At 65.7% G+C, this 22,536-nt stretch overlaps 1 protein-coding gene across 1 annotated transcript; it reads left to right on the forward strand.

Annotated features, from left to right (window-relative positions):
• The first annotated feature begins 1,241 nt into the window (after window positions 1-1,241).
• Window positions 1,242-21,593, forward strand: LOC132321527 (E3 ubiquitin-protein ligase BRE1B-like). Its single transcript, XM_059835026.1, is given in 16 exon segments — window positions 1,242-1,273; window positions 1,275-1,374; window positions 1,667-1,834; window positions 6,066-6,185; window positions 7,488-7,667; window positions 10,136-10,271; window positions 10,954-11,075; window positions 11,556-11,684; window positions 11,844-12,040; window positions 12,218-12,335; window positions 13,789-13,938; window positions 15,699-15,911; window positions 16,880-17,005; window positions 17,548-17,688; window positions 19,454-19,555; window positions 21,200-21,593. Coding segments are annotated over 16 exon segments (2,211 nt in total). The 3' UTR covers window positions 21,377-21,593.
• The last annotated feature ends 943 nt before the right edge of the window (window positions 21,594-22,536 follow it).

The raw sequence follows: 22,536 nt of genomic DNA on the forward strand, positions 1-22,536 counted from the left end.
TCCCCAAGGGGTTGGGGGAGGTCAGAGGGGGGGTATGGGGATCCATAGGGGGGGCCCATGGGGTGAAGGGGGTCCCTGGATGGGGGGGTTGTGGGGCTGGGGGAGGTCAGAGGGGGTTTGGGGGTCCCGTGGGGGTCTCTATGGGGCTGGGGGCATCTCTGTGGGGCTAAGGGGATCGCGTGGGGTTGCGGGGGGTCCCTATGGACCTTGAAGTGGGGCCTCTGTGGGGCTGGGGGGGGGTCTCCGAGTGGGTCTATGGGGCTGCAGGGGGGCCCTCGGGGGTCTTACGGGGCTGGGGGGGGGGGCAAATCTTTGGGGGTTCCCTGTAAGGTCCTTGGGGGGGGTCCCTGGGGTTTGGGGGGGCCCTGTGGGGCTGGGGGAGTCCCCATGGGGCTGGGGGGGCCCTGGGGAGGGGGTTTTGGGGGTTCCCTTGGGGCTGGGGGGGGGACTTTAGATTTGGGGGGTCCCCCCAGGGCTGGGGGGGGTCCCTATGGCTCTAAGGGGGACCTTGGGGGGGGTCTTAGGGGTCCCCATGGGGCTAAAGGGGACTCTGTGGGGTGGGGGGGGGGGGGTCTCCGTGGGGTGGGGGGGGTCCCCCCAACCGGTCACGATCGCCCCTCGGGTTTAGGCGGAGGCATCGCCCCTTTAAGAGCGCCCGGCCCCGCCTCCCCCTCCCTCCCGCCGCTTCTGATTGGCCGCTGCGGGAGAAATGTAGCGAAGCCCCGCCTTCCCCCCCACCCCCCCGTGGTTACCATGGTGACGGTCGGTGGAGAGGAGCGCGCTTGCGCCTGCGCGGGAACGTCCCCTGCGTGGGGCGGGGGCTGCGCATGCGCGCGGCGGGGGTGGCGCCTGCGCAGTGGCATGGGGCGGAGGCGGCGGTGGGTGCTGAGGGGCGGGAGGGGGGTCCGGGCCCTTATAGCCCCTTATAGCCCTTTATAGCGCCTTATAGCGCCTTATAACCCCCTATAGCCCCTCTCCCCCCCCCCTATAGACCCCCCCCCCCGTCCCCCCCACCCCCTTACCCACCCCCCTGAGCCCTATTAACGGCTCATCCCGCCGCCTTCCCCCCCCCCCTTAGGCCCCCCGTTTCCCCCCCATAGGCCTTCGGTGCCTCCTATACCCCCCCTGCTGCCCCTCACCCCCCTCTTCCCCCCCCCTGTTACCCCAATAACCCCCTCTCCCCCCTCATAACCCCCCCCCAAACACCCCATAACCCCCCCCTCTCCCCCCAGGCAGAACCCATGTCGGGGGCGGGAGCGAAACGGGGGGCCGGGTGATGGGGGGGGCGGCCCCCCCGAGAAGAAACCCCCCCGTGAGGAACAGCCCCCCACTACCCTCATCGAACCTCTGCGTCTCGGCGGCATCTCCTCCACGGTGGGTACAGCCCCACACCCCCCACACCCCCAATCCCAGACCCCTGGGTGCCCCCCCCGCACCACTGGGTGCCCCCCCAAACCACTGGGTGCCCCCCCCAAACCACTGGGTGCCCCCCACCACCATCAAACCCTCGAGATGTGGGTCTAAGGTGGGATGTGGGGCAGGTTCCTGGACACCCGGGTACAGCCCCCGCCAACCGCAGACCCCTGGGTGCCCCCCCCCGAATTTTTGGGTGCCCCCCCCACAAATTTTTGGGTGCCCCCCCCCGAATTTTTGGGTGCTCCCGTAGGAGGAGATGGACCTGAAGGTGCTGCAGTTCAAGAACAAGAAGCTGGCCGAGCGGCTGGAGCAGCAGCAGGCCTGCGAGGACGAGCTCCGCGAGCGCATCGAGAAGCTGGAGAAGCGGCAGGCCACCGACGACGCCACTCTCCTGCTGGTTAACCGCTTCTGGGGGCAGGTGGGGACCCCCAAATCCCCACCGCGGCACCCCCAAATCCCCACCGCGGCACCCCGAAACCCGCCAAGGGTAACCCCAACCCCGGGGCGGACCCTCCAACCGACGCGGGGGCTGTAGCCGAGCGCCGTGATGCTTAAAAGGGATGAAAGCGGCTCAAAACCGGCCTCGGGGACCCCAAAAACGGCCTCAGGGACCCCAAAAATGGCCTCGGGGACCCCAAAAAGCTGTCAGGGGACCCCAAAATGGCTCCCAGCACCCCAAAACTCCCTTGGGGTTTTTTCGGGGGATCCCAGTTTGGGAGACGCCAATGGGGTGTTTGAAAAAGGGTTGAAAGCGCTTCAGAAATCAGCCCCAGGATTGCAAAAGTGGGTCTGGGGACCCCGAAAGTGGGTCTGGGGACCCCAGAAATGGTACTGGGGACCCTGAAAGTGGGTCTGGGGACCCCAAAAAATGGTACTGGGGACCCTGAAAATGGGTCTGGGGACCCCAGAAATGGTACTGGGGACCCCGAAAGTGGGTCTGGGGACCCCGAAAATGGTACTGGGGTCCCCGAAAGTGGGTCTGGGGTCCCCGAAAATGGTACTGGGGACCCCGGAAGTGGGTCTGGGGACCCTAAAAATGGTACTGGGGACCCCAGAAGTGGGTCTGGGGACCCCGAAAGTGGTACTGGGGACCCCAAAAATGGTACTGGGGTCCCCAAAAATGGTACTGGGCACCCCGGAAGTGGGTCTGGGGACCCTCAGAATGTTGTGAAGGGACCCCAAAATTGGCCCGAGTGCCCCAAAAGTTGCCTGAGGGATTCTAGGGGGGTCTTGGGGGGGGGGGGGGGGTGGTTCCAGCTCGGTGAGTGTGGATGGAGTGCTTGAAAACACCGGAAGGGACCCAAAAATGGCATTGGGGACCCCAAAAATCACTCCGGGCACCCCGAAAATCACTTGGGGCTCTTTTGGGTTGTCTTGGTTCGATAGATGTGGATGAAGTGTTCCAAAACGGTTTTGGGGACCCCACGAATGGGTCTGGGCCCCCCAAAATAAGCCCCGGGGGCCCCAAAAATGGTCGGGGAGGGGGCAGAAGGTGTGAGGGGGACCCCAAAATTGGCCCTAGAGCCCTGAAAGTCATCTGGGGTCCTTTTGGGGGTGCCCTGACCCCCCCCTGTTCCCCCCCCCGGCTGGACACGGAGGTGCAGGCGCTGCTGCGGCGCTACGAGGGGGAGGGGGGGGGCACCCCCTGCCCCCCCCGGGGATCCCCCCGAACCCCGACCTGAGGGGCCCGAACCCCCCCCAGCCCCTCCCGGTGAGACCGAGGGTGCCGACAGGAGGGGTGAGTGGGGCTGGGGGTGTCAATTGGGGGGTCTGGGGGGGGATTTGGGGGGCTGTTGGGGGAGGGGGGGGCAATTTAGGGGGTCTTGGGGGGCTGGGGTCCTATTTGAGGCCCTGGGGGGGCATTTAAGGTGCCTGGGGAGCAATTTAGGGGTGTTGGTAGTTTGGGGGGGGCTGTGGGGGTTAATGAGGGACAATTTGGGGGGCTATGGGGGTTCTTGAGGATCAACTGGAGACCGTGGGGGGATAACTGAAGGTCCTGGGGGAAATTTCGGGGTGGTGGGGGCAGTCTGGGGGGGCTCTTGGGGGGCAATGAGGGCCCTTAGAGCAATTTCGGGGTGGTGGGGGCAGTTTGGGGGGGCTCTGGGGGGGCAATGAGGGCCCTTAGAGCAATTTCGGGGTGGTGGGGGCAGTTTGGGGGGGCTCTTGGGGGGCAATGAGGGCCCTTAGAGCAGTTTTGGGGTGGTGGGGGCAGTCTGGGGGGGCTCTTGGGGGGCAACGAGGGTCCCTAGAGCAGTTTTGGGGTGGTGGGGGCATTTTGGGGGGGCTCTTGGGGGGCAATGAGGATCCCTAGAGCAGTTTTGGGGTGGTGGGGGCAGTCTGGGGGGGCTCTTGGGGGGCAACGAGGGTCCCTAGAGCAGTTTTGGGGTGGTGGGGGCATTTTGGGGGGGCTCTTGGGGGCAATGAGGATCCCTAGAGCAGTTTTGGGGTGGTGGGGGCAGTTTGGGGGGGCTCTTGGGGGGCGATGAGGGCCCTTAGAGCAGTTTTGGGGTGGTGGGGGCAGTTTGGGGGGGCTCTTGGGTGGCAATAAGGACCCTTAGAGCAGTTTTGGGGCGGTGGGGGCAGTTTGGGGGGGCTCTTGGGGGGCAATGAGGGCCTTTGGAGCAGTTTTGGGGTGGTGGGGGCAGTTTGGGGGGCTCTTGGGGGGCAATGAGGGTCCCTAGAGCAGTTTTGGGGTGGTGGGGGCAGTTTGGGGGGGCTCTTGGGTGGCAATGAGGGCCCTTAGAGCAGTTTTGGGGCGGTGGGGGCAGTTTGGGGGGGCTCTTGGGGGGCAATGAGGGCCCCTAGAGCAATTTTGGGGTGGTGGGGGCAGTTTGGGGGGGCAATGAGGGCCCTTAGAGCAATTTTGGGGTGGTGGGGGCAGTTTGGGGGGGCTCTGGGGGGGCAATGAGGGCCCTTAGAGCAGTTTTGGGGTGGTGGGGGCAGTTTGGGGGGGCTCTTGGGGGGGGCAATGAGGGTCCCTAGAGCAGTTTTGGGGTGGAGGGGGCAGTTTGGGGGGGCTCTTGGGGGTTGGGGGGCCACTTTTGGGAGAGCAGGCGAGTCCTGCGGAGTGGTTTCGGGTGCTGGGGGGGCAATTTAAGGGTGCTGGGGGGGGAAATTAGGGGTGGGGGGGGTGCAGTGGGGTGTTGGGGGGCAATTAGGTTTGTTGGGGGGCGGGGGGGGCTCTTTAGGAATCATGGGGGGGGGAATTGAGGGTGGTGGGGGGGCACCCATGGGTGCTGGGGGGCTGGCTCCCAATTGCGCCTCACCCTCTATCCCCCCCCCACCCAACAGAGCCGTGGGGGGGTCCCGGCGCTCCCCCACCCCCCCCCTCCACCCGCCGCCCCCCCGCCCCCCCCGGGAGGAGTTGGGGGGCGTTTGGGGGGTCCGGCGGCGGCTTTCGTGGCGGCGCTGAGCCGCAGCGGCCCGAGGAGGGGGAACTGCGCCTGCGCCCGCGTCTGGCCTTCGCCCCCGCCGCCGTCGCCCGCCTGGTGGAGGGGTTGGCGGGGGCCCACCGCCGCGCCCAGGAGATGGGTGCCCGTCTGGCCGCCCGCCGTGAGTCCCTGCGCCGGGCGGGGGGGGAGGGCCTGGGGTCCCCCCGGGGGTCTGGGGCAACGAGGGTCCCTAGAGCAGTTTTGGGGTGGTGGGGGCATTTTGGGGGGGCTCTTGGGGGGCAATGAGGGCCCCTAGAGCAATTTTGGGGTGGTGGGGGCAGTTTGGGGGGGCAATGAGGGCCCTTAGAGCAATTTTGGGGTGGTGGGGGCAGTTTGGGGGGGCTCTGGGGGGACCCTCAGGGTGCTGGGGGGGGGGGTTGGGTGTTCTTAGGGGCCTTTGGGGGTCACTGGGGGGTTGGGGTCCTTTGGGGGGAGTGTTGGGGTGACCCTGGGAGGGTCTGGGGGGGATTTGGGGGACTCAAGGGGGTGTTTGGGGGGGCTTGGGGGACCCTGGGAGGGGTCTGGAGGGGGGATTTGGGGGGTCCCTGGGGGGGCTTGGGGGACATTTTGGGGGGTCTGGGGGAGGTTGGGGGGGCCCTGAGAGGGTCTGGGGGGGGATTTGGGGGGGCTCAAGGGGGTCCCTGGGGGGAGTTTGGGGGTCCCTGGGGGGCTTGGGGGACATTTTGGGGGGTCTGGGAGAGGCTGGGGGGACCCTGGGGGGGTCCTGGGGGAGATTTGGGGGGCTCAAGGGGGTCCCTGGGGGGCTTGGGGGACATTTTGGGGGGTCTGGGAGAGGTTGGGGAGACCCTGGGGGGGTCCTGGGGGAGATTTGGGGGGCTCAAGGGGGTCCCTGGGGGGCTTGGGGGACATTTTGGGGGGTCTGGGGGAGGTTGGGGAGACCCTGGGGGGGGTCCTGGGGGAGATTTGGGGGGCTCAAGGGGGTCCCTGGGGGGCTTGGGGGACATTTTGGGGGGTCTGGGGGAGATTTGGGGGGCTGGCAGAGTTTTGGGGGGGTCGCAGTGGGTTTTTTTGGGGTGACCCCCAGATTTTGGGGGGACCCCCCCCCTAGTTCAAGATGCTGAACGCCAGAGCTGGGGGGGGGCTTGGGATGTGTCCCAGAGGTTTGGGGGTGTCCAAGAGGTTTGGGGGGGGGTCTGGGGGGTGTCGTTGGGTTTTGGGGTGACCCCAAGATTTTGGGGGACCCCCCCCCCCCCCAAGTTTGAGATGCTGAACGCGGAGCTGGAGGGGAACCAGGAACTGGCCAACAGCCGGATGGCGGAGCTGGAGAAGCTGCAGCAGGAGCTCCAGCAAGCCGTGCGCAGCCACGAGCGCCTCAAGGTGACGCGGGGGACGGCGTCGGGGACGTTGGGGACATGGCGGGGTGGGGGGGGGACACACACGCGTTGGGGGGCATCAGGGATGTGGGGGAGATGGGGGACGTCGGGGACGTGGGGGACATCAGTGACGAGGGGGACTTTGGGGACACCAGGACATGGGGACATCAGGGACGTGGGGCACATTAGGGGTGTTGGGGATGAGGGGGACATTGGGGACATCAGGGACATGGGGACATCAGGGGCGTCGGGGACATGGAGGACATTAGGGGCGTTGGGGATGAGGGGAACATTGGGGACATCAGGGACATGGGGACATCAGGGACATGGGGACATCAGGGGCGTTGGGGACGTGGGGGACATCAGGGACATGGAGGACATCAGGGGTGTGGGGGACACTGGGGACATCTGGGACATGGGGGACATCGGGAATCAGGGACGTTGGGGACGTCGGGGGCGTGGGGGATATTGGGGACATCAGGGACGTGGGGGACATCAGGGGCGTTGGGGACGTGGGGGCCATCAGGGACATGGGGGACATCAGGGACGTCAGGGGCATGGGGGACATCAGTGACAAGGGGGACATTAGGGGCGTCGGGGACGTGGGGGACATTAGGGGCATCGGGGACGTGGGGGACATTGGGGACATCAGGGACATGGGGACATCAGGGGTGTGGGGGACACTGGGGACATCTGGGACATGGGGGACATCGGGCATCAGGGATGGGGACATCGGGGGCGTTGGGGACATGGGGGACATCAGGGACGTGGGGGACACTGGGGACATCAGGGACATGGGGGACATCAGGGACGTGGGGGACACTGGGGACATCTGGGACATGGGGGACATCGGGGGCATCAGGGACGTTGGGGACATCGGGGGCGTTGGGGACACTGGGGACATCAGGGACGTGGGGGACACTGGGGACATCAGGGATGTGGGGGACATCAGGGACGTCGGGGGCGTGGGGGACACTGGGGACATCTGGGACACTGGGGACATCAGGCGTCAGGGACACTGGGGACATCAGGGACGTGGGGGACATTGGGGACAGCAGGGACGTGGCGGGGGACACGGGAGTCCCTGAGGAACCCGGGGAGGAGGGGACACTGTGGTGACACTGGGGACATTTAGCGACAAGAAGGTGCCACCGCCGATGCAGCCCTGTCGCAGAGGCACGAACAGGGGACGTTTGGGGACCCGGGAGGACAGCGGGGACGTCTGGGAGGACGAGGCGGGGAAAGGGGGGGGACACCGGGGCCATGGGGGGACACCGGGGGACACGGCTGGGGACGGTCCCCGCAGGTGGCCCTGCGCTCGCTGCCGGAGGAGGCGGTGAAGGAGACGCTGGAGTACAAAGTGCTGCAGTCGCAGTTCTCCCTCCTCTACCACGAGAGCCTCCAGGTGAAGACGCAGCTGGACGAGGCTCGCGCCCTCCTCCTGGCCACCAAGAACAGCCACCTGCGCCACATCGAGCACATGGAGGTGAGGGGACGCGTCCCCGAGGGGTCCCCAAGTGTCCCCGAGGGGTCCCCGAGGGTCCTGGGGGCTCCCCGGGGTGTCCCCTTGGTCCTGGGGGTGACGGGACGTCACGGTGTCCAACCGTTGGCCGTCCAAGATGGCCGCCTCCATAATATTGAGAAGGTGGAGGTGGGTCATGGTGGCCCTGAAGTGTCCCCAAGTGTCCCCAAATGTCCTGGGGGCTCCCTGGGGTGTCCCCTTGGTCCTGGGGGTCACAGGACGTCACAGCGTCCAACCGTTGGCCATCCAAGATGGCTGCCTCCATACAATTGAGAAGGTGGAGGTGGGTCTTGGTGTCCCCAAGTGTCCCTGAGGTGTCCCCAAGTGTCCCCAAATGTCCTGGGGGCTCCCTGGGGTGTCCCCTTGGTCCTGGGGGTCACAGGACGTCACAGCGTCCAACCGTTGGCCATCCAAGATGGCCGCCTCCATAATATTGAGAAGGTGGAGGTGGGTCTTGGTGTCCCCAAGTGTCCCTGAGGTGTCCCCAAGTGTCCCCAAATGTCCTGGGGGCTCCCCGGGGTGTCCCCTTGGTCCTGGGGGTCATGGGACGTCACGGTGTCCAACCGTTGGCCATCCAAGATGGCCGCCTCCATAATATTGAGAACGTGGAGGTGGGTCATGGTGGCCCTGAGGTGTCCCCAAGTGTCCCCGAGGTGTCCCCGAGTGTCCCCGAGGTGTCCCCGAGGTGTCCCCAAATGTCCTGGGGGCTCCCCGGGGTGTCCCCTTGGTCCTGGGGGTCATGGGACGTCACGGCGTCCAACTGTTGGCCGTCCAAGATGGCCGCCTCCACCATGTTGAGAAGGTGGAGGTGGGTCTTGGTGGCCTTGAAGTGTCCCCGAGGTGTCCCCGAGTGTCCCCGAGTGTCCCCAAATGTCCTGGGGGCTCCCCGGGATGTCCCCTTGGTCCTGGGGGTCACGGGACGTCACAGCGTCCAACCGTTGGCCATCCAAGATGGCCGCCTCCATAATATTGAGAACATGGAGGTGGGTCATGGTGGCCCTGAGGTGTCCCCAAGTGTCCCTGAGGTGTCCCCGAGGTGTCCCCAAATATCCTGGGGGCTCCCCGGGGTGTCCCCTTGGTCCTGGGGGTCACGGGACGTCACGGTGTCCAACCGTTGACCGTCCAAGATGGCCGCCTCCATAATATTGAGAAGGTGGAGGTGGGTCTTGGTGTCCCCAAGTGTCCCTGAGGTGTCCCCAAGTGTCCCCAAATGTCCTGGGGGCTCCCTGGGGTGTCCCCTTGGTCCTGGGGGTCACAGGACGTCACAGCGTCCAACCGTTGGCCATCCAAGATGGCCGCCTCCATAATATTGAGAAGGTGGAGGTGGGTCTTGGTGTCCCCAAGTGTCCCTGAGGTGTCCCCAAGTGTCCCCAAATGTCCTGGGGGCTCCCCGGGGTGTCCCCTTGGTCCTGGGGGTCATGGGACGTCACGGTGTCCAACCGTTGGCCGTCCAAGATGGCCGCCTCCATAATATTGAGAACGTGGAGGTGGGTCATGGTGGCCCTGAGGTGTCCCCAAGTGTCCCCGAGGTGTCCCCGAGTGTCCCCGAGGTGTCCCCGAGGTGTCCCCAAATGTCCTGGGGGCTCCCCGGGGTGTCCCCTTGGTCCTGGGGGTCATGGGACGTCACGGCGTCCAACTGTTGGCCATCCAAGATGGCCGCCTCCACCATGTTGAGAAGGTGGAGGTGGGTCTTGGTGGCCTTGAAGTGTCCCCGAGGTGTCCCCGAGTGTCCCCGAGTGTCCCCAAATGTCCTGGGGGCTCCCCGGGATGTCCCCTTGGTCCTGGGGGTCACGGGACGTCACAGCGTCCAACCGTTGGCCATCCAAGATGGCCGCCTCCATAATATTGAGAACATGGAGGTGGGTCATGGTGGCCCTGAGGTGTCCCCAAGTGTCCCTGAGGTGTCCCCGAGGTGTCCCCAAATATCCTGGGGGCTCCCCGGGGTGTCCCCTTGGTCCTGGGGGTCACGGGACGTCACGGTGTCCAACCGTTGACCGTCCAAGATGGCCGCCTCCATAATATTGAGAAGGTGGAGGTGGGTCTTGGTGTCCCCAAGTGTCCCTGAGGTGTCCCCAAGTGTCCCCAAATGTCCTGGGGGCTCCCCGGGGTGTCCCCTTGGTCCTGGAGGTCACAGGACATCACAGCGTCCAACCGTTGGCCATCCAAGATGGCCGCCTCCATAATATTGAGAACGTGGAGGTGGGTCATGGTGTCCCTGAGGTGTCCCCGAGTGTCCCTGAGGTGTCCCCAAGTGTCCCCAAATGTCCTGGGGGCTCCCTGGGGTCTCCCCTTGGTCCTGGGGGCTCAGGGGTTGACCTGGTGTCCAGCTCGTGGCCGCCCAAGATGGCGGCTGCAGTGGCGCTGACCTACCGGTGTGTCTGTCCCCTGTCTGTCCCCCGTGTCCCCTGTCTGTCCCCGCCGTGCCGGGGCAGAGTGACGAGCTGGGGGTGCAGAAGCGGCTGCGGACGGAGGTGATCCAGCTGGAGGACACGCTGGCGCAGGTGCGGAAGGAGTACGAGATGCTGCGCATCGAGTTCGAGCAGAACCTGGCGGCCAACGAACAGGCGGGTGAGAACCGCCGCGGCTCCCACAGCACCCACCATGGCACCCACAGCACCCACCACAGCTCCCACAGCACCCACCATGGCACCCGCGGCCTCCCTGGAGGAGCTGCCGGGGGAGAGAGGGGAGGGGGGGCCCTGGAGGGAGGGGGCGCTCTGGGATGGTCCTCCATGGCAGGGGGGGCGCTCTGGGATGGTCCTCCATGGCAGGGGGGGGCGCTCTGGGATGGTCCTCCATGGTGGCGGGGGGTGCTCTGGGATGGTCCTCCATGGCGGGGGGGGGGGGGCGCTCTGGGATGGTCCTCCAACATCTCTATGGTGGGTGCTCTGGGATGGTCCTCCATGGCAGGGGGGGGCGCTCTGGGATGGTCCTCCATGGCGGGGGGGGCGCTCTGGGATGGTCCTCCATGGTGGGGGGGCGCTCTGGGATGGTCCTCCATGGGGGGGGGGGGGGCGCTCTGGGATGGTCCTCCCAAAGCTCTATTGGGGGGGGGGGGGGGCGCTCTCTAGGACAGTCCTCCCCCCCCTCCATGGTGCCCCCCCCCAACTCTCCGGTGCCAACACCGCAGACCGCTCTGCTCCCTCTTCCCCCGGTCTCTATGACCCTGCGTGACGCTGGGGGGGGGGGGGGTGTGGCTGCACAAGGGTGCCCCCCCCGACCCCCAGGTGTCCCCCCCCCATATCCGCAGGGCCCATCAACCGGGAGATGCGGCACCTGATCAGCAGCCTGCAGAACCACAACCACCAGCTGAAGGGCGACGTCCAGCGCTACAAGCGGAAGCTGCGGGAGGTGCAGGCCGAGATCAACAAGGTGGGCGGGGCCCGCGGGGGGGCGGGGCTTCTGGGGGTGGGGCCCTTTGAAGGGGTGGGGCGGCGCCCCACCGCATGGCTCAGTGAGGATTGGGTGGCGTAGCCCCTTTAAGAGGGGGGGGGGTGTGTCCCGTTGGGGTGTGTGGCGCCTTTAAGGGGGCGGGGTTATGGTGAGGGAGGCGGGGCCAGCCCGCCTTGGGTGGGGCGGGTGTGCAGAGTGGCGATTGGCTGTTGCCCCTTTAAGAGGGCGGGGTGAGGCCTAGAGGCAGGATTGGGCGCTTGTTGCCACCGAGGGGGCGGGGCCACGCAGGTGGGGCGGGTCTTAAAAGGGCTGGGGCAGCGATGGCTGGGTGGGCCCCACCGAGGGGGCGGGGCTTGGGCTCGCCCCTTTTAAGGGGGTGGAGCCCCATGAGGGCGGGGCGCAGAGGCACGCCCCTCTTAAAACGGGGGGGGGCTGCTAACCCCGCCCTCCCTCCACTAGCTCCGCCTCCAAGCCAGCGGCGCCCCGCCCCCTCAAGGCAGCGCTCCGCCCCCTCCGCCCCCACCCACCGCCGCTGCCCCGCCCCCAGAGGAGACCACGCCTACCGGGGGAGCCCCGGGCCCCGCCCCCGTCAAGGAGGAAGAGGGCGTGGCCCCGCCAGGCCCCGCCCCCCCGGAGCCCAAGCGGGAGGCGGCCCTCACCCCCGCCCCACCGGAGGCGCCCCCTCCGCGGCGACCGCCGGAGGAAGAGGAGCTGCCACCTCCCGCCGCCCCCCCGGTTCCCGCCGCCGCGCCCCCCCCGGCGCAGCCCCCTCCGCTCCGGGTAAAGGAACCCCCCCCGGTTCCCCCCCGTCCCCCCGGAGCTTCCCGGGGGGTTCCGGATCGGGAACGGGAACGGCTGCGGGAGCGGGAGCGCCCCAAAGGTCCCCCGGAGGAAGGCAAGAAGAAGGATTCGGAGGTCCTCAAGCAGCTGCGGGGGGAGCTCAAGTGAGGGGGGGTCCGGTTGTGGGGGGCGGTGAGGGGGGTTTGGGGGGGTCTGGGGGGTTATTGGGGGTGGGGGGGGGCTGTTAAAGGGGGGCTGGGGGGTTGTGCGGGCGGCGGGAGGGAAATGAGATGTAAATGAGATGTAAACGAGCTGGAAATGAGGTGGAAAGATGGCGGTAGGAAGGCGCAGGAGAGCCAGAAGGAGATGAAGCTGCTGCTGGACATGTACAAGTCGGCCCCCAAGGAGCAGCGGGACAAGGTGCAGCTGATGGCGGCCGAGAGGAAGAGCAAGGCGGAGGTCAGGGCCGCTGAGGCGCGCGTCCCCTCACGCCGTTCCCTCACGCCGTTCCCTCGTCTCGTTCCCTCACGCCGTTCCCTTATCTTGTTACCGCATGTCGTTACCTCATGCCATGACCTCACACCGTTCCCTTCTCTCGTTACCTCACGCCATGATCTCACACCATTCCCTTCCCTCGTTACCGCATCTCGTTACCTCACGCTGTTCCCTCACCTCGTTACCTCACCTCGTTACCTCACGCCATGACCTCACGCTGTTCTCTCACCTCGTTACCGTATCTCGTTACCTCACACTGTTCCCTTACCTTGTTCCCTCACCTCGTTACCTCACGCCACGACCTCACGCCATTCCCTTCCCTCGTTACCGCATCTCGTTACCTCGCGCCATGACCTCACGCTGTTCCTTTACCTCATTACCGCATCTCATTACCTCACGCTGTTCCCTCATCTCGTTACCGCATCTCGTTATCTCATGCCATGACCTCACACCATTCCCTTCCCTCATTACCGCATCTCGTTATCTCACACTGTTCCTTACCTCGTTACCTCACCTCGTTACCTCACGCCATGATCTTGCGCTGTTCCCTCACGCCGTTCCCTCACCCCATTGCCTCCTGCCGTTACCTCATCACGTTACCTCAGCTCGTTACGTCGCGTCGTTATCTCACGCCATGATCTCACGCCGTTTCCTCACAGCGTTGCCTCACCTCGTTACCTTATGCCATTATGTCACACCGTTGCCTCGTCTCGTTCCCTCACGTCATTCCCTCACCTCGTTCCCTCACGTCATTCCCTCACCTCGTTCCCTCACGTCATTCCCTCATATCGTTCCCTCATCTCATTCCCTCATATCGTTCCCTCATCTCATTCCCTCATATCGTTCCCTCATCTCATTCTCTCGCACCGTTCCCTCGCGCCGTTCCCTCATGTCATTCCCTCGCGCCGTTCCCTCACACCATTCCCTCATTGTCTCGTCTCGTTCCCTCGTGTGCCGTTCCCTCGTGTGCCGTTCCCTCGTGTGCCGTTCCCTCACGTCGTTCCCTCACGTCGTTCCCTCACCTCGTTCCCTCACGTCATTCCCTCACCTCGTTCCCTCACGTCATTCCCTCACCTCGTTCCCTCACCTCGTTCCCTCACGTCATTCCCTCACCTCGTTCCCTCACGTCATTTCCTCACCTCGTTCCCTCACGCCGTTCCCTCATCTCATTCCCTCATGTCGTTCCCTCACCTCGTTCCCTCACGCCGTTCCCTTCATCTCATTCCCTCACGTCGTTCCCTCACGTCGTTCCCTTCATCTCATTCCCTCGCCTCGTTCCCTCGCCTCGTTCCCTCACGCCGTTCCCTCCTTCCACCGGCTATGGGGGTTGGGGGGGACGGGGGGGCCGTGGCGGCAGCGTGACGTCACGTACCAGGCGCGGTGAGGTCACGGTCCGCCCCCTCCCCGCCGGCGGCAGGCGGAGGAGCTGCGGGGACGGGCGCGGGAGCTGGAGGAGCGGGAGCGGCGGGAGAGCAAGAAGCTGGCGGACGAGGAGGCCCTGCGGCGCCTGCGCCACGCCGAGGAGCAGATCGAGCACCTCCAGCGCAAGCTGGCCGCCACCAAGCAGGTGGGCGGGGCCTCCGGGGGGCGGGGCCTCCGGGGGGTGGGGCCTGGGGGGCGGGGCTTTGCACGGGGGCGGGGCTTCACCTGGGGAAAGGAGGCTGCAGGGGAAGGAGGGAGGGGAGGGAGGAGGGGGCGTGGTCTTGAGGGAGGGGGCGTGGTCTTGAGGGAGGGGGCGGGGCCGGGTGGGAGGGGTGGGGCCTGGGGGGCGGGGCTTCACCTGGGGAAAGGAGGCTGCAGGGGAAGGAGGGAGGAGGGGGCGTGGCTTTAAGGCCGGGGGCGGGGCCTTAAGGTAGGGGGCGTGCCCTTAGGGATGGGAGGGGCGGGGCCTCGGAGGGCTTAGCCCGAGGAAAGGAGGGAGATGAGGGTGGGGGTGTGGCCTTAGGGGAGGGGGTGTGGGAGGGGAGGGGCCTCGGGGGGGCGGGGCTTCGCCTGGGGAAATGAGACTGCAGGGGAAGGAGGGAGGAGGGGGCGTGGTCTTAGGGGAGGGGGCGTGGTCTTAGGGGAGGGGGTGTGGGAGGGGCGGGGCCTCGGGGGCGGGGCTTTGCCTGGGGAAATGAGACTGCAGGGGAAGGAGGGAGGAGGGGGCGTGGTCTTAGGGGAGGGGGCGTGGTCTTAGGGGAGGGGGTGTGGGAGGGGCGGGGCCTCGGGGGGGCGGGGTCACCCGGGGAAAGGGGGCTGCAGGGGAAGGAGGGAGTTGAGGGAGGAGGGGGCGTGGCCTTAGGGGAGGGGGTGTGGCCGGGGTGGAAGGGGCGGGGCCTCGGGGGGCTTAGCCCGAAGAAAGGAGGGAGATGAGGGAGGGGGTGTGGCCTTAAGGGAAGGCGTGGCCTTAGGGGAGGGGGTGTGGCCGGGGTGGGGGGCGGGACTCGGGGGAGCGGGGCTTCACCCGGGGAAAGGAGGGAGGTGAGGGTGGGGGCGTGGCTTTAAGGGAGGGGGCGTGGCCTTGGGCCTATGTGGTGGCCGGTTAGCAGGGAGGGGGTGTGGCCTAGGGATTGGGGGTGTGGCTGGGGTGGGAGGGGCGGGGCCTCGGGGTGGCAGGGCCTTGGTGGGCGTGGAGGGGGCAGGGCCTAAGGGATGGGCAGGGCCTTTGGGGTGGGGGGGGTCATATGAAAGGGGCGGGGCTTCGGGGGGTGTGGCTTGTGGGGGTGATGTTATGGGAAGGGGTGTGGTCTGATGGGGCAGTAGGCGTGGCCTGTGGCATTGGGGGCGTGGCCTGTGGCATCGGGGGGCGTGGTTTCCCCCCAGGGCAAGCCTATGGGGGCGTGGCTTGGTCCTGGAGGGCGTGGCCTGGTTCCGAGGGGCGTGGCCTCTAAGGGAGGAGTCAGTGGGAGACGTGGGGGTTAGGGGATGGGGGGTGGGCGGGGCTCACGGCGGCGGGGGGGTGGGCAGTGTGATGTCATAGGCGTGTCTGATGAGGTCATAGATAGAGGCTGTGACGTCATCAGCGTGTTTTTATCGGTCGGTAAAAGACGGGGAGAGGAAACGTCGGCGACAGGGGCGGGGGAGCAGCCTTTAGGGTTGCTGGGCGGTCCTTCTGACATCACAGGCGGGCCGCGTGACATCATCAGCGCCTCCTACGCCGCGGCTCGCGATGCCGCAAGGGCTCTCCGCCTCCGCGCCGGCGGGCGGGATGCGCCCGTGGCGGGGCGAGGCTCACGAGGTCACCGGCGCGCCGCCGCCGCCCGGCTTCAGGGCGGGGCAGGGAGGGGGTCTTGGGGCGTGGCCCTGACGGCGGCCATGTTGCGGCCCCACCCCGGGGCGGGGCAGGAGGAGGAGGCGCTGCTGTCGGAGATGGACGTGACGGGTCAGGCCTTCGAGGACATGCAGGAGCAGAACCTGCGGCTGCTGCAGCAGCTGCGGGAGAAGGACGACGCCAACTTCAAGCTGATGTCGGAGAGGATTAAGGCCAACCAGATCCACAAGCTGCTGCGGGAGGAGAAGGACGAGTTGGCCGAGCAGGTCCTCGCCCTCAAGGCTCAGGTGGGAGCCGGGGCGATTTGGGGGGACCCCCATTTTTGGGGGGACCCCGGTGGTTGGGGGGCTGGAGGGACGCAGGTGGGCAGGAGAAGGTTGAGGTGGTGCAGAAGGTTCTCACCATTAAGGTTTAGGTGGGACCCAGATGTCTTGGGGGGCACCCAGGTGTCTGGGGAGGTCCAGGAGGATTTGGGGGGACCCCGATTTTTGGGGGGACCCCGGTGGTTGGGGGGCTGGAGGGATGTAGGTGGGCAGGAGAAGGTTGAGGTAGTGGAGAAGGTTCTCACCATTAAGGTTTAGGTGGGACCCAGATGTCTTGGGGGGCACCCAGGTGTCTGGGGAGGTCCAGGAGGATTTGGGGGGACCCCGATTTTTGGGGGGACCCCAGTGGTTGGGGGGCTGGAGGGACGTAGGTGGGCAGGAGAAGGTTGAGGTGGTGGAGAAGGTTCTCACCATCAAGACCCAGGTGGGACCCACACATCTCGGGGGGCACCCAGGTGTCCGGGGAGGTCCAGGGAGACCCAGATGTCCAGCAGGGATTTGGGGGGACCCCGATTTTTGGGGGGACCCCGGTGGTTGGGGGGCTGGAGGCACCTAGGTGGTCAGGAGAAGGTTGAGGTGGTGGAGAAGGTTCTCACCATCAAGACCCAGGTGGGACCCAGGTGTCTTGGGGGGCACCCAGGTGTCTGGGGAGGTCCAGGGGAACCCAGATGTCCAGGGGGGATTTGGGGGGACCCCGATTTCTGGGGGGACCCCGGTGGTTGTGGGGCTGGAGGGACGCCGGTGGGCAGGAGAAGGTTGAGGTGGTGGAGAAGGTTCTCACCATCAAGACCCAGGTGGGACCCAGATGTCTGGGGGGCGACCCCAGCATCTGGGGGGGGGACGCAGGTGTTTTGGGGGTACCCCAGCATCTTGGGGGGACCCGTGGACGTGGGGGGGGGCACCCAAGCGTCCGTGGTGGGTGTCATCCCCAGGTGGACGCCCAGTTGCTGGTGGTGCAGAAGCTGGAGGAGAAGGAGCGGGGGCTGCAGAGCAGTCTGGCGGCGGTGGAGAAGGAGTTGGCCCTGCGCTCCCAAGCTCTGGAGCTCAACAAGAGGAAGGTGGGAAAGGGGGGCACCCAGGTGTTCGGGGGGGCACCCAGGCATCCGGGTGGGATCCAGGCATCTGGGGGCACCCAGGGGTCCAGGTGATGACACCCTTGGACCTCTCCATGAGGACCCAGGTGTCCAGGAACCTTCTCCTGGTCGCACCTTGGAGCCACATCTCAATGGCTTGATGGTGGCGGGGGGCACCCAGGTGTCTAGGGGGGCACCCAGGGGTCCAGGGGGGCACCCAGGTATCCGGGTGGGACCCAGGTGTCTGGGGGCAGCCAGGGGTCCGGGCGATGACACCCTTGGAGCTCGCCGTGGGGACCCAGGTGTCCAGGAACCTTCTCCTGGTCCCACCTTGGAGCCACATCTCAAGGGCTTGAGGGTGGCGGGGAGCACCCGGGGTTCCGGGAGGGAGGAAACGGGGTGACCCCGGTGTCGGGGTGATGTGGGGGGACCCTGCTAATGGGGGTGTTGGGATTTGGGGAGCGGGAGATGAGTGGGGGGGACACCCCATTCCCCGAGGAAGGGGACCCATGCGTCCGGCCGTGCAGGCGGTGGAAGCGGCGCAGCTGGCGGAGGACCTGCGGGCGCAGGGGGAGCACGTCCAGGCGCGGCTGCGGGAGCTGCAGGCTTGCGCCGCCGAGAACCGGGCCGCCAAGGACAAGGAGTCCCTCAGCCTCAAACGGGCCCAGGTAGGGGGGGCCCCTATAGCATCCATAGGGGGACGCAGGGTGGGGGCACTGGGGGGGTCCTTATGGGGCTGTGTGGGGTGCTATGGGGGCTCTGTAGGGTGCTATGTGGGCTGTAGGGTGCCCCCCGGGGCTGTTTGGGGAGTCCACGGGACTCTATAGGGTGCCTACAGCACCCTGTAGAGTCCGGAGAACAGCACCCTATAGAGTCCGGAGAACAGCACCCTATAGAGTCCAGAGAACTCTATAGGGTGTCTACACCGCCCTATAGAGTCCGGAGAACTCTATAGGGTGCCTACACCGCCCTATAGAGTCCGGACAACTCTATAGGGTGCCTACACCGCCCTATAGAGTCCGGAGAACTGTATAGGGTGCCTACACCGCCCTATAGAGTCCGGACAACTCTATAGGGTGCCTACACCACTGTATAGAGTCCGGAGAACTGTATAGGGTGCCTACACCGCCCTATAGAGTCCGGAGAACTGTATAGGGTGCCTACACCGCCCTATAGAGTCCGGAGAACTCTATAGGGTGCCTACACCGCCCTATAGAGTCCGGAGAACTCTATAGGGTGCCTACACCGCCGTATAGAGTCCGGAGAACTGTATAGGGTGCCTACACCGCCCTATGGAGTCCGGAGAACTCTATAGGGTGCCTACACCGCCCTATAGAGTCCGGAGAACTCTATAGGGTGCCTACACCACCCTGTACAGTCCAGAGAACTGTATAGGGTGCCTACACCGCCCTATGGAGTCCGGAGAACTCTATAGGGTGTCTACACCACCCTGTAGAGTCCAGAGAACTCTATAGGGTGCCTACAGCACCCTGTGAGCTCTATAGGGACCTGGGGGGGTGGTCTATGGGTGCGTAAGGAATGAGTAGCGATTCTTTATGGGGTTCTGTGGGGGTTGTGTGGGTTTTGGGGGGCCCCGTGGGGCTGTTTGGGGGCCCGGGAGAACTCCATAGGAGCCTCGAGGCACCCTATGGATTCTATAGAGGGCCTGGGGGGAAATACGGGGGCTATGGGGTGGCTGGGGGGTCCTTATGGGGCTCTGTGGGGGTGCGCTGTGGACTCTGAGGAGCCCTGTGGGGTGGTTCAGGGACTCGGGGGACTCTGTAGGACCCCTATGGGCTCTATAGGGTGCCTGGGGGTGGCTATAGGGTGGCTGGGGCCAGCTATAGGGTGGCTGGGGGTTCCTTATGGGGCTCTACACCGGCTCTGGGGGGCTTTGTGGGAAGGTTCGGGGACTGTGTGGGACTCTATAGGGTCCCTATGGCACCCTATGGGTTCTATAGGGTTTGGGGGGGGAAGATACAGCTGGTGTGGGGTGTTAGGGAACCATATAGGGTGGGGGGGGGTTCTATAGGAACGTTATAGGGTTCTATAGAAGATGTAGAAGGTTTTGTGATATCTTATAGGAGATCTATGGGGACTTAAAGACGCTTTGGGGGTCTCTATAGGGGGTCTGTGGGGTTGTTAGAGGCTTTGTTGGGCCCTATAGAGGGTCTGTGGGGATCTATAGGGGACCTGCAGAGATCTATAGGGGATTTGTTGCTCCTGTAGAGGCTCTATAGGGGCTCTGTGGTTCCCTACAGGGGGTCTGTGGGGACCTATAGGTGTGTGGGGACCTATAGGTGTGTGGGGACCTATAGGTGTGCAGGGACCTGTAGGGGGTCTATGGGGACCTATAGGGGGTCTATAGGGACCTATAAGGGGTCTACGGGGACCCACGGTGCCGCCGTGGGTCATCGCCCCCCATCCCCGCAGGAGGAGCTGTCGCAGCTGCGGCGGAAGCTGGAGAAGCAGCGGAAGGTGGAGGTCTACGCCGACGCCGACCAGATCCTCCAGGAGGAGATCAAGGAGTATCGGGTGCGGTGGGGGTTGGGGGGGGCACCCATGGGTGCCGGGGAGGGGGTGGGTGGGGTTGGGGGGGGCACTCCCGCCTTCTCCCAGGGCTCCCGGCGGCTGGGCGAGGTGGCTGGAGGACCTTGGAGGACCCATGGGTGGGCGCTGGAGGACTTTGGGTGGGGTTGGAGGTCTCTGGATGGGTGCTGGAGGTCTCTGGATGGGTGCTGGAGGTCTCTGGGTGGGTTTGGAGAACCTTGGGTGGGTGTTGGAGGACCCTTGGGTGGGGCTGGAGGACCCATGGGTGGGTGCTGAAGGATTTTGGGTGGGGTTGGAGGTCTCTGGGTGGGGTTGGAGGTCTCTGGATGGGTGCTGGAGGACCTTGTGGTGAGGCTGGAGGACTTTGGGTGGGGTTGGAGGACCCATGGGTGGGTGCTGGAGGTCTTTGGATAGGGGCTGGAGGACCCATGGGTGGGTGCTGAAGGATTTTGGGTGGGCTTGGAGGTCTCTGGGTGGGCTTGGAGGACCTTGGGTGGGTGCTGGAGGACCTTGGGTGGGTGCTGGAGGACTTTGGGTGGGGTTGGAGGTCTCTGGGTGGGTTTGGAGGACCTTGGGTGGGTGTTGGAGGACCCTTGGGTGGGGCTAGAGGACCCATGGGTGGGTGCTGAAGGTCTCTGGGTGGGTTTGGAGAACCTTGGGTGGGTGCTGGAGGACCCATGGGTGGGTGCTGGAGGACCTTGGGTGGGGCTGGAGGACCCATGGGTGGGTGCTGGTGGACTCTGAGTGGGGCTGGAGGACCTTGGGTGGGGTTGGAGGACCCATGGGTGGGTGCTGGAGGACCTTGGGTGGGTGCTGGAGGACTTTGGGTGGGGTTGGAGGTCTCCGGGTGGGTTTGGAGGACCTTGGGTGTGTGTTGGAGGACCCTTGGGTGGGGCTAGAGGACCCATGGGTGGGTGCTGAAGGTCTCTGGGTGGGCTTGGAGAACCTTGGGTGGGGCTGGAGGACCCATGGGTGGGTGCTGAAGGATTTTGGGTGGGGTTGGAGGTCTCTGGGTGGGGTTGGAGGTCTCTGGGTGGGCTTGGAGGACCTTGGGTGGGTGCTGGAGGACCTTGGGTGGGGCTGGAGGACCCATAGGTGGGTGCTGGAGGACCCATGGGTGGGGCTGGAGGACCTTGGGTGGGGCTGGAGGACCCATAGATGGGTGTGGAGGACCTTGGGTGGGGCTGGAGGACCTTGGGTAGCTTGGAGGACCTTGGGTGGGTGCTGGAGGACCTCGGCTGGGGCCGGAGCACCCATGGGTGCTGCAGGTCACACCCCGGGGCCGTCAGCCATCTTGTCCCGCCCTCCCCACCACCTCCCGTAGGGTTGGAGGACCTGGGGCTGGGCTCGGAGGACCTCAGCACGGGCTTGGAAGAACGTGGGGTTGGGTCCGGAGCACCCATGGGTGCCAGGAGACGGCCGGTAGGGTGTCACCACGGGGCTGACGGCCATCTTGTCCCGCCCTCCCCACCACCTCCCGTAGGGTTGGAGGACCTGGGGCTGGGCTCGGAGGACCTCAGCACGGGCTTGGAAGAACATGGGGTTGGGTCCGGAGCACCCATGGGTGCCAGGAGACGTCCGGTAGGGTGTCAACCGCGGGGCTGACGGCCATCTTGTCCCCGCCCCCAGGCCCGCCTGACCTGCCCGTGCTGCAACGCCCGCAAGAAGGACGCCGTCCTCACCAAGTGCTTCCACGTCTTCTGCTTCGAGTGCGTCAAGAGCCGCTACGACACGCGCCAGCGCAAGTGCCCCAAGTGCAACGCCGCCTTCGGCGCCCACGACTTCCACCGCGTCTACATCAGCTGAGCAACCGCGGCACCCGCGGGTGCTCTCCCCAACCGGCTGCGGGAGCTCCCTGTCCGACCACAGGGCCGCGGAGGTGGGTCAACGCCACCTTGGAGGACCGTGTTTTTCCTCGTGTCTGTGTTTGTTGAACCCCATGTTGGTCCTCAGCCACCCATGGGTGCCCTGTGAGACTTATGGGTGCCCCATCGCAACACACAGCACCCATGGGTGCCCCATGGCCAACCACAGGTCTTGGAGGTGGGTCAACGCCACCTTGGAGGACCGTGGTTTTCCTCGTGTCTGTGTTAGTTGAACCCCATGTTGGTCCTCAGCCACCCATGGGTGCCCTGTGAGACTTATGGGTGCCCCATCGCAACACACAGCACCCATGGGTGCCCCATGGCCAACCACAGGTCTTGGAGGTGGGTCAAGGCCAACCTTGGAGGACCGTGGTTTTCCCCATGTCTGTGTTTGCTGAACCCCATGTTGGTCCTCGGCCACCCGTGGGTGCCCCGTGAGACTTATGGGTGCCCCATTGTGACCCACAGCCCCCATGGGTGCCCCATGGCCAACCACAGGTCTTGGAGGTGGGTCAAGGCCAACCTTGGAGAACCGTGGTTTTCTCCGTGTCTGTGTTAGTTGAACCCCATGTTGGTCCTCAGCCACCCATGGGTGCCGCGTGAGACCTATGGGTGCCCCATTGCGACCCACAGCACCCATGGGTGCCCCATGGCCAACCACAGGTCTTGGAGGTGGGTCAAGGCCACCTTGGAGGACTGTGGTTTTCCCCATGTCTGTGTTTGTTGAACCCCACGGTGGTCCTCAGCCACCCATGGGTGCCGCGTGAGACCCATGGGTGCCCTATGAGACGTATGGGTGCCCCATCGCGACCCACAGCCCCCATGGGTGCCCCATGGCCAACCATGGGCCTTGGAGTTGGGTCAAGGCCACCTTGGAGGACCGTGGTTTTCCTTATGTCTGTGTTAGTTGAACCCCATGTTGGTCCTCAGCCACCCATGGGTGCTGCGTGAGACCTATGGGTGCCCCATCGCGACCCACAGCACCCATGGGTGCCCCATGGCCAACCACAGGTCTTGGAGGTGGGTCAAGGCCACCTTGGAGGACTGTGGTTTTCCCCATGTCTGTGTTTGTTGAACCCCACCGTGGTCCTCAGCCACGGT

Source organism: Gavia stellata, unplaced genomic scaffold, assembly GCF_030936135.1.
Source record: "Gavia stellata isolate bGavSte3 unplaced genomic scaffold, bGavSte3.hap2 HAP2_SCAFFOLD_109, whole genome shotgun sequence".
NCBI classification, from domain to species: domain Eukaryota; kingdom Metazoa; phylum Chordata; class Aves; order Gaviiformes; family Gaviidae; genus Gavia; species Gavia stellata.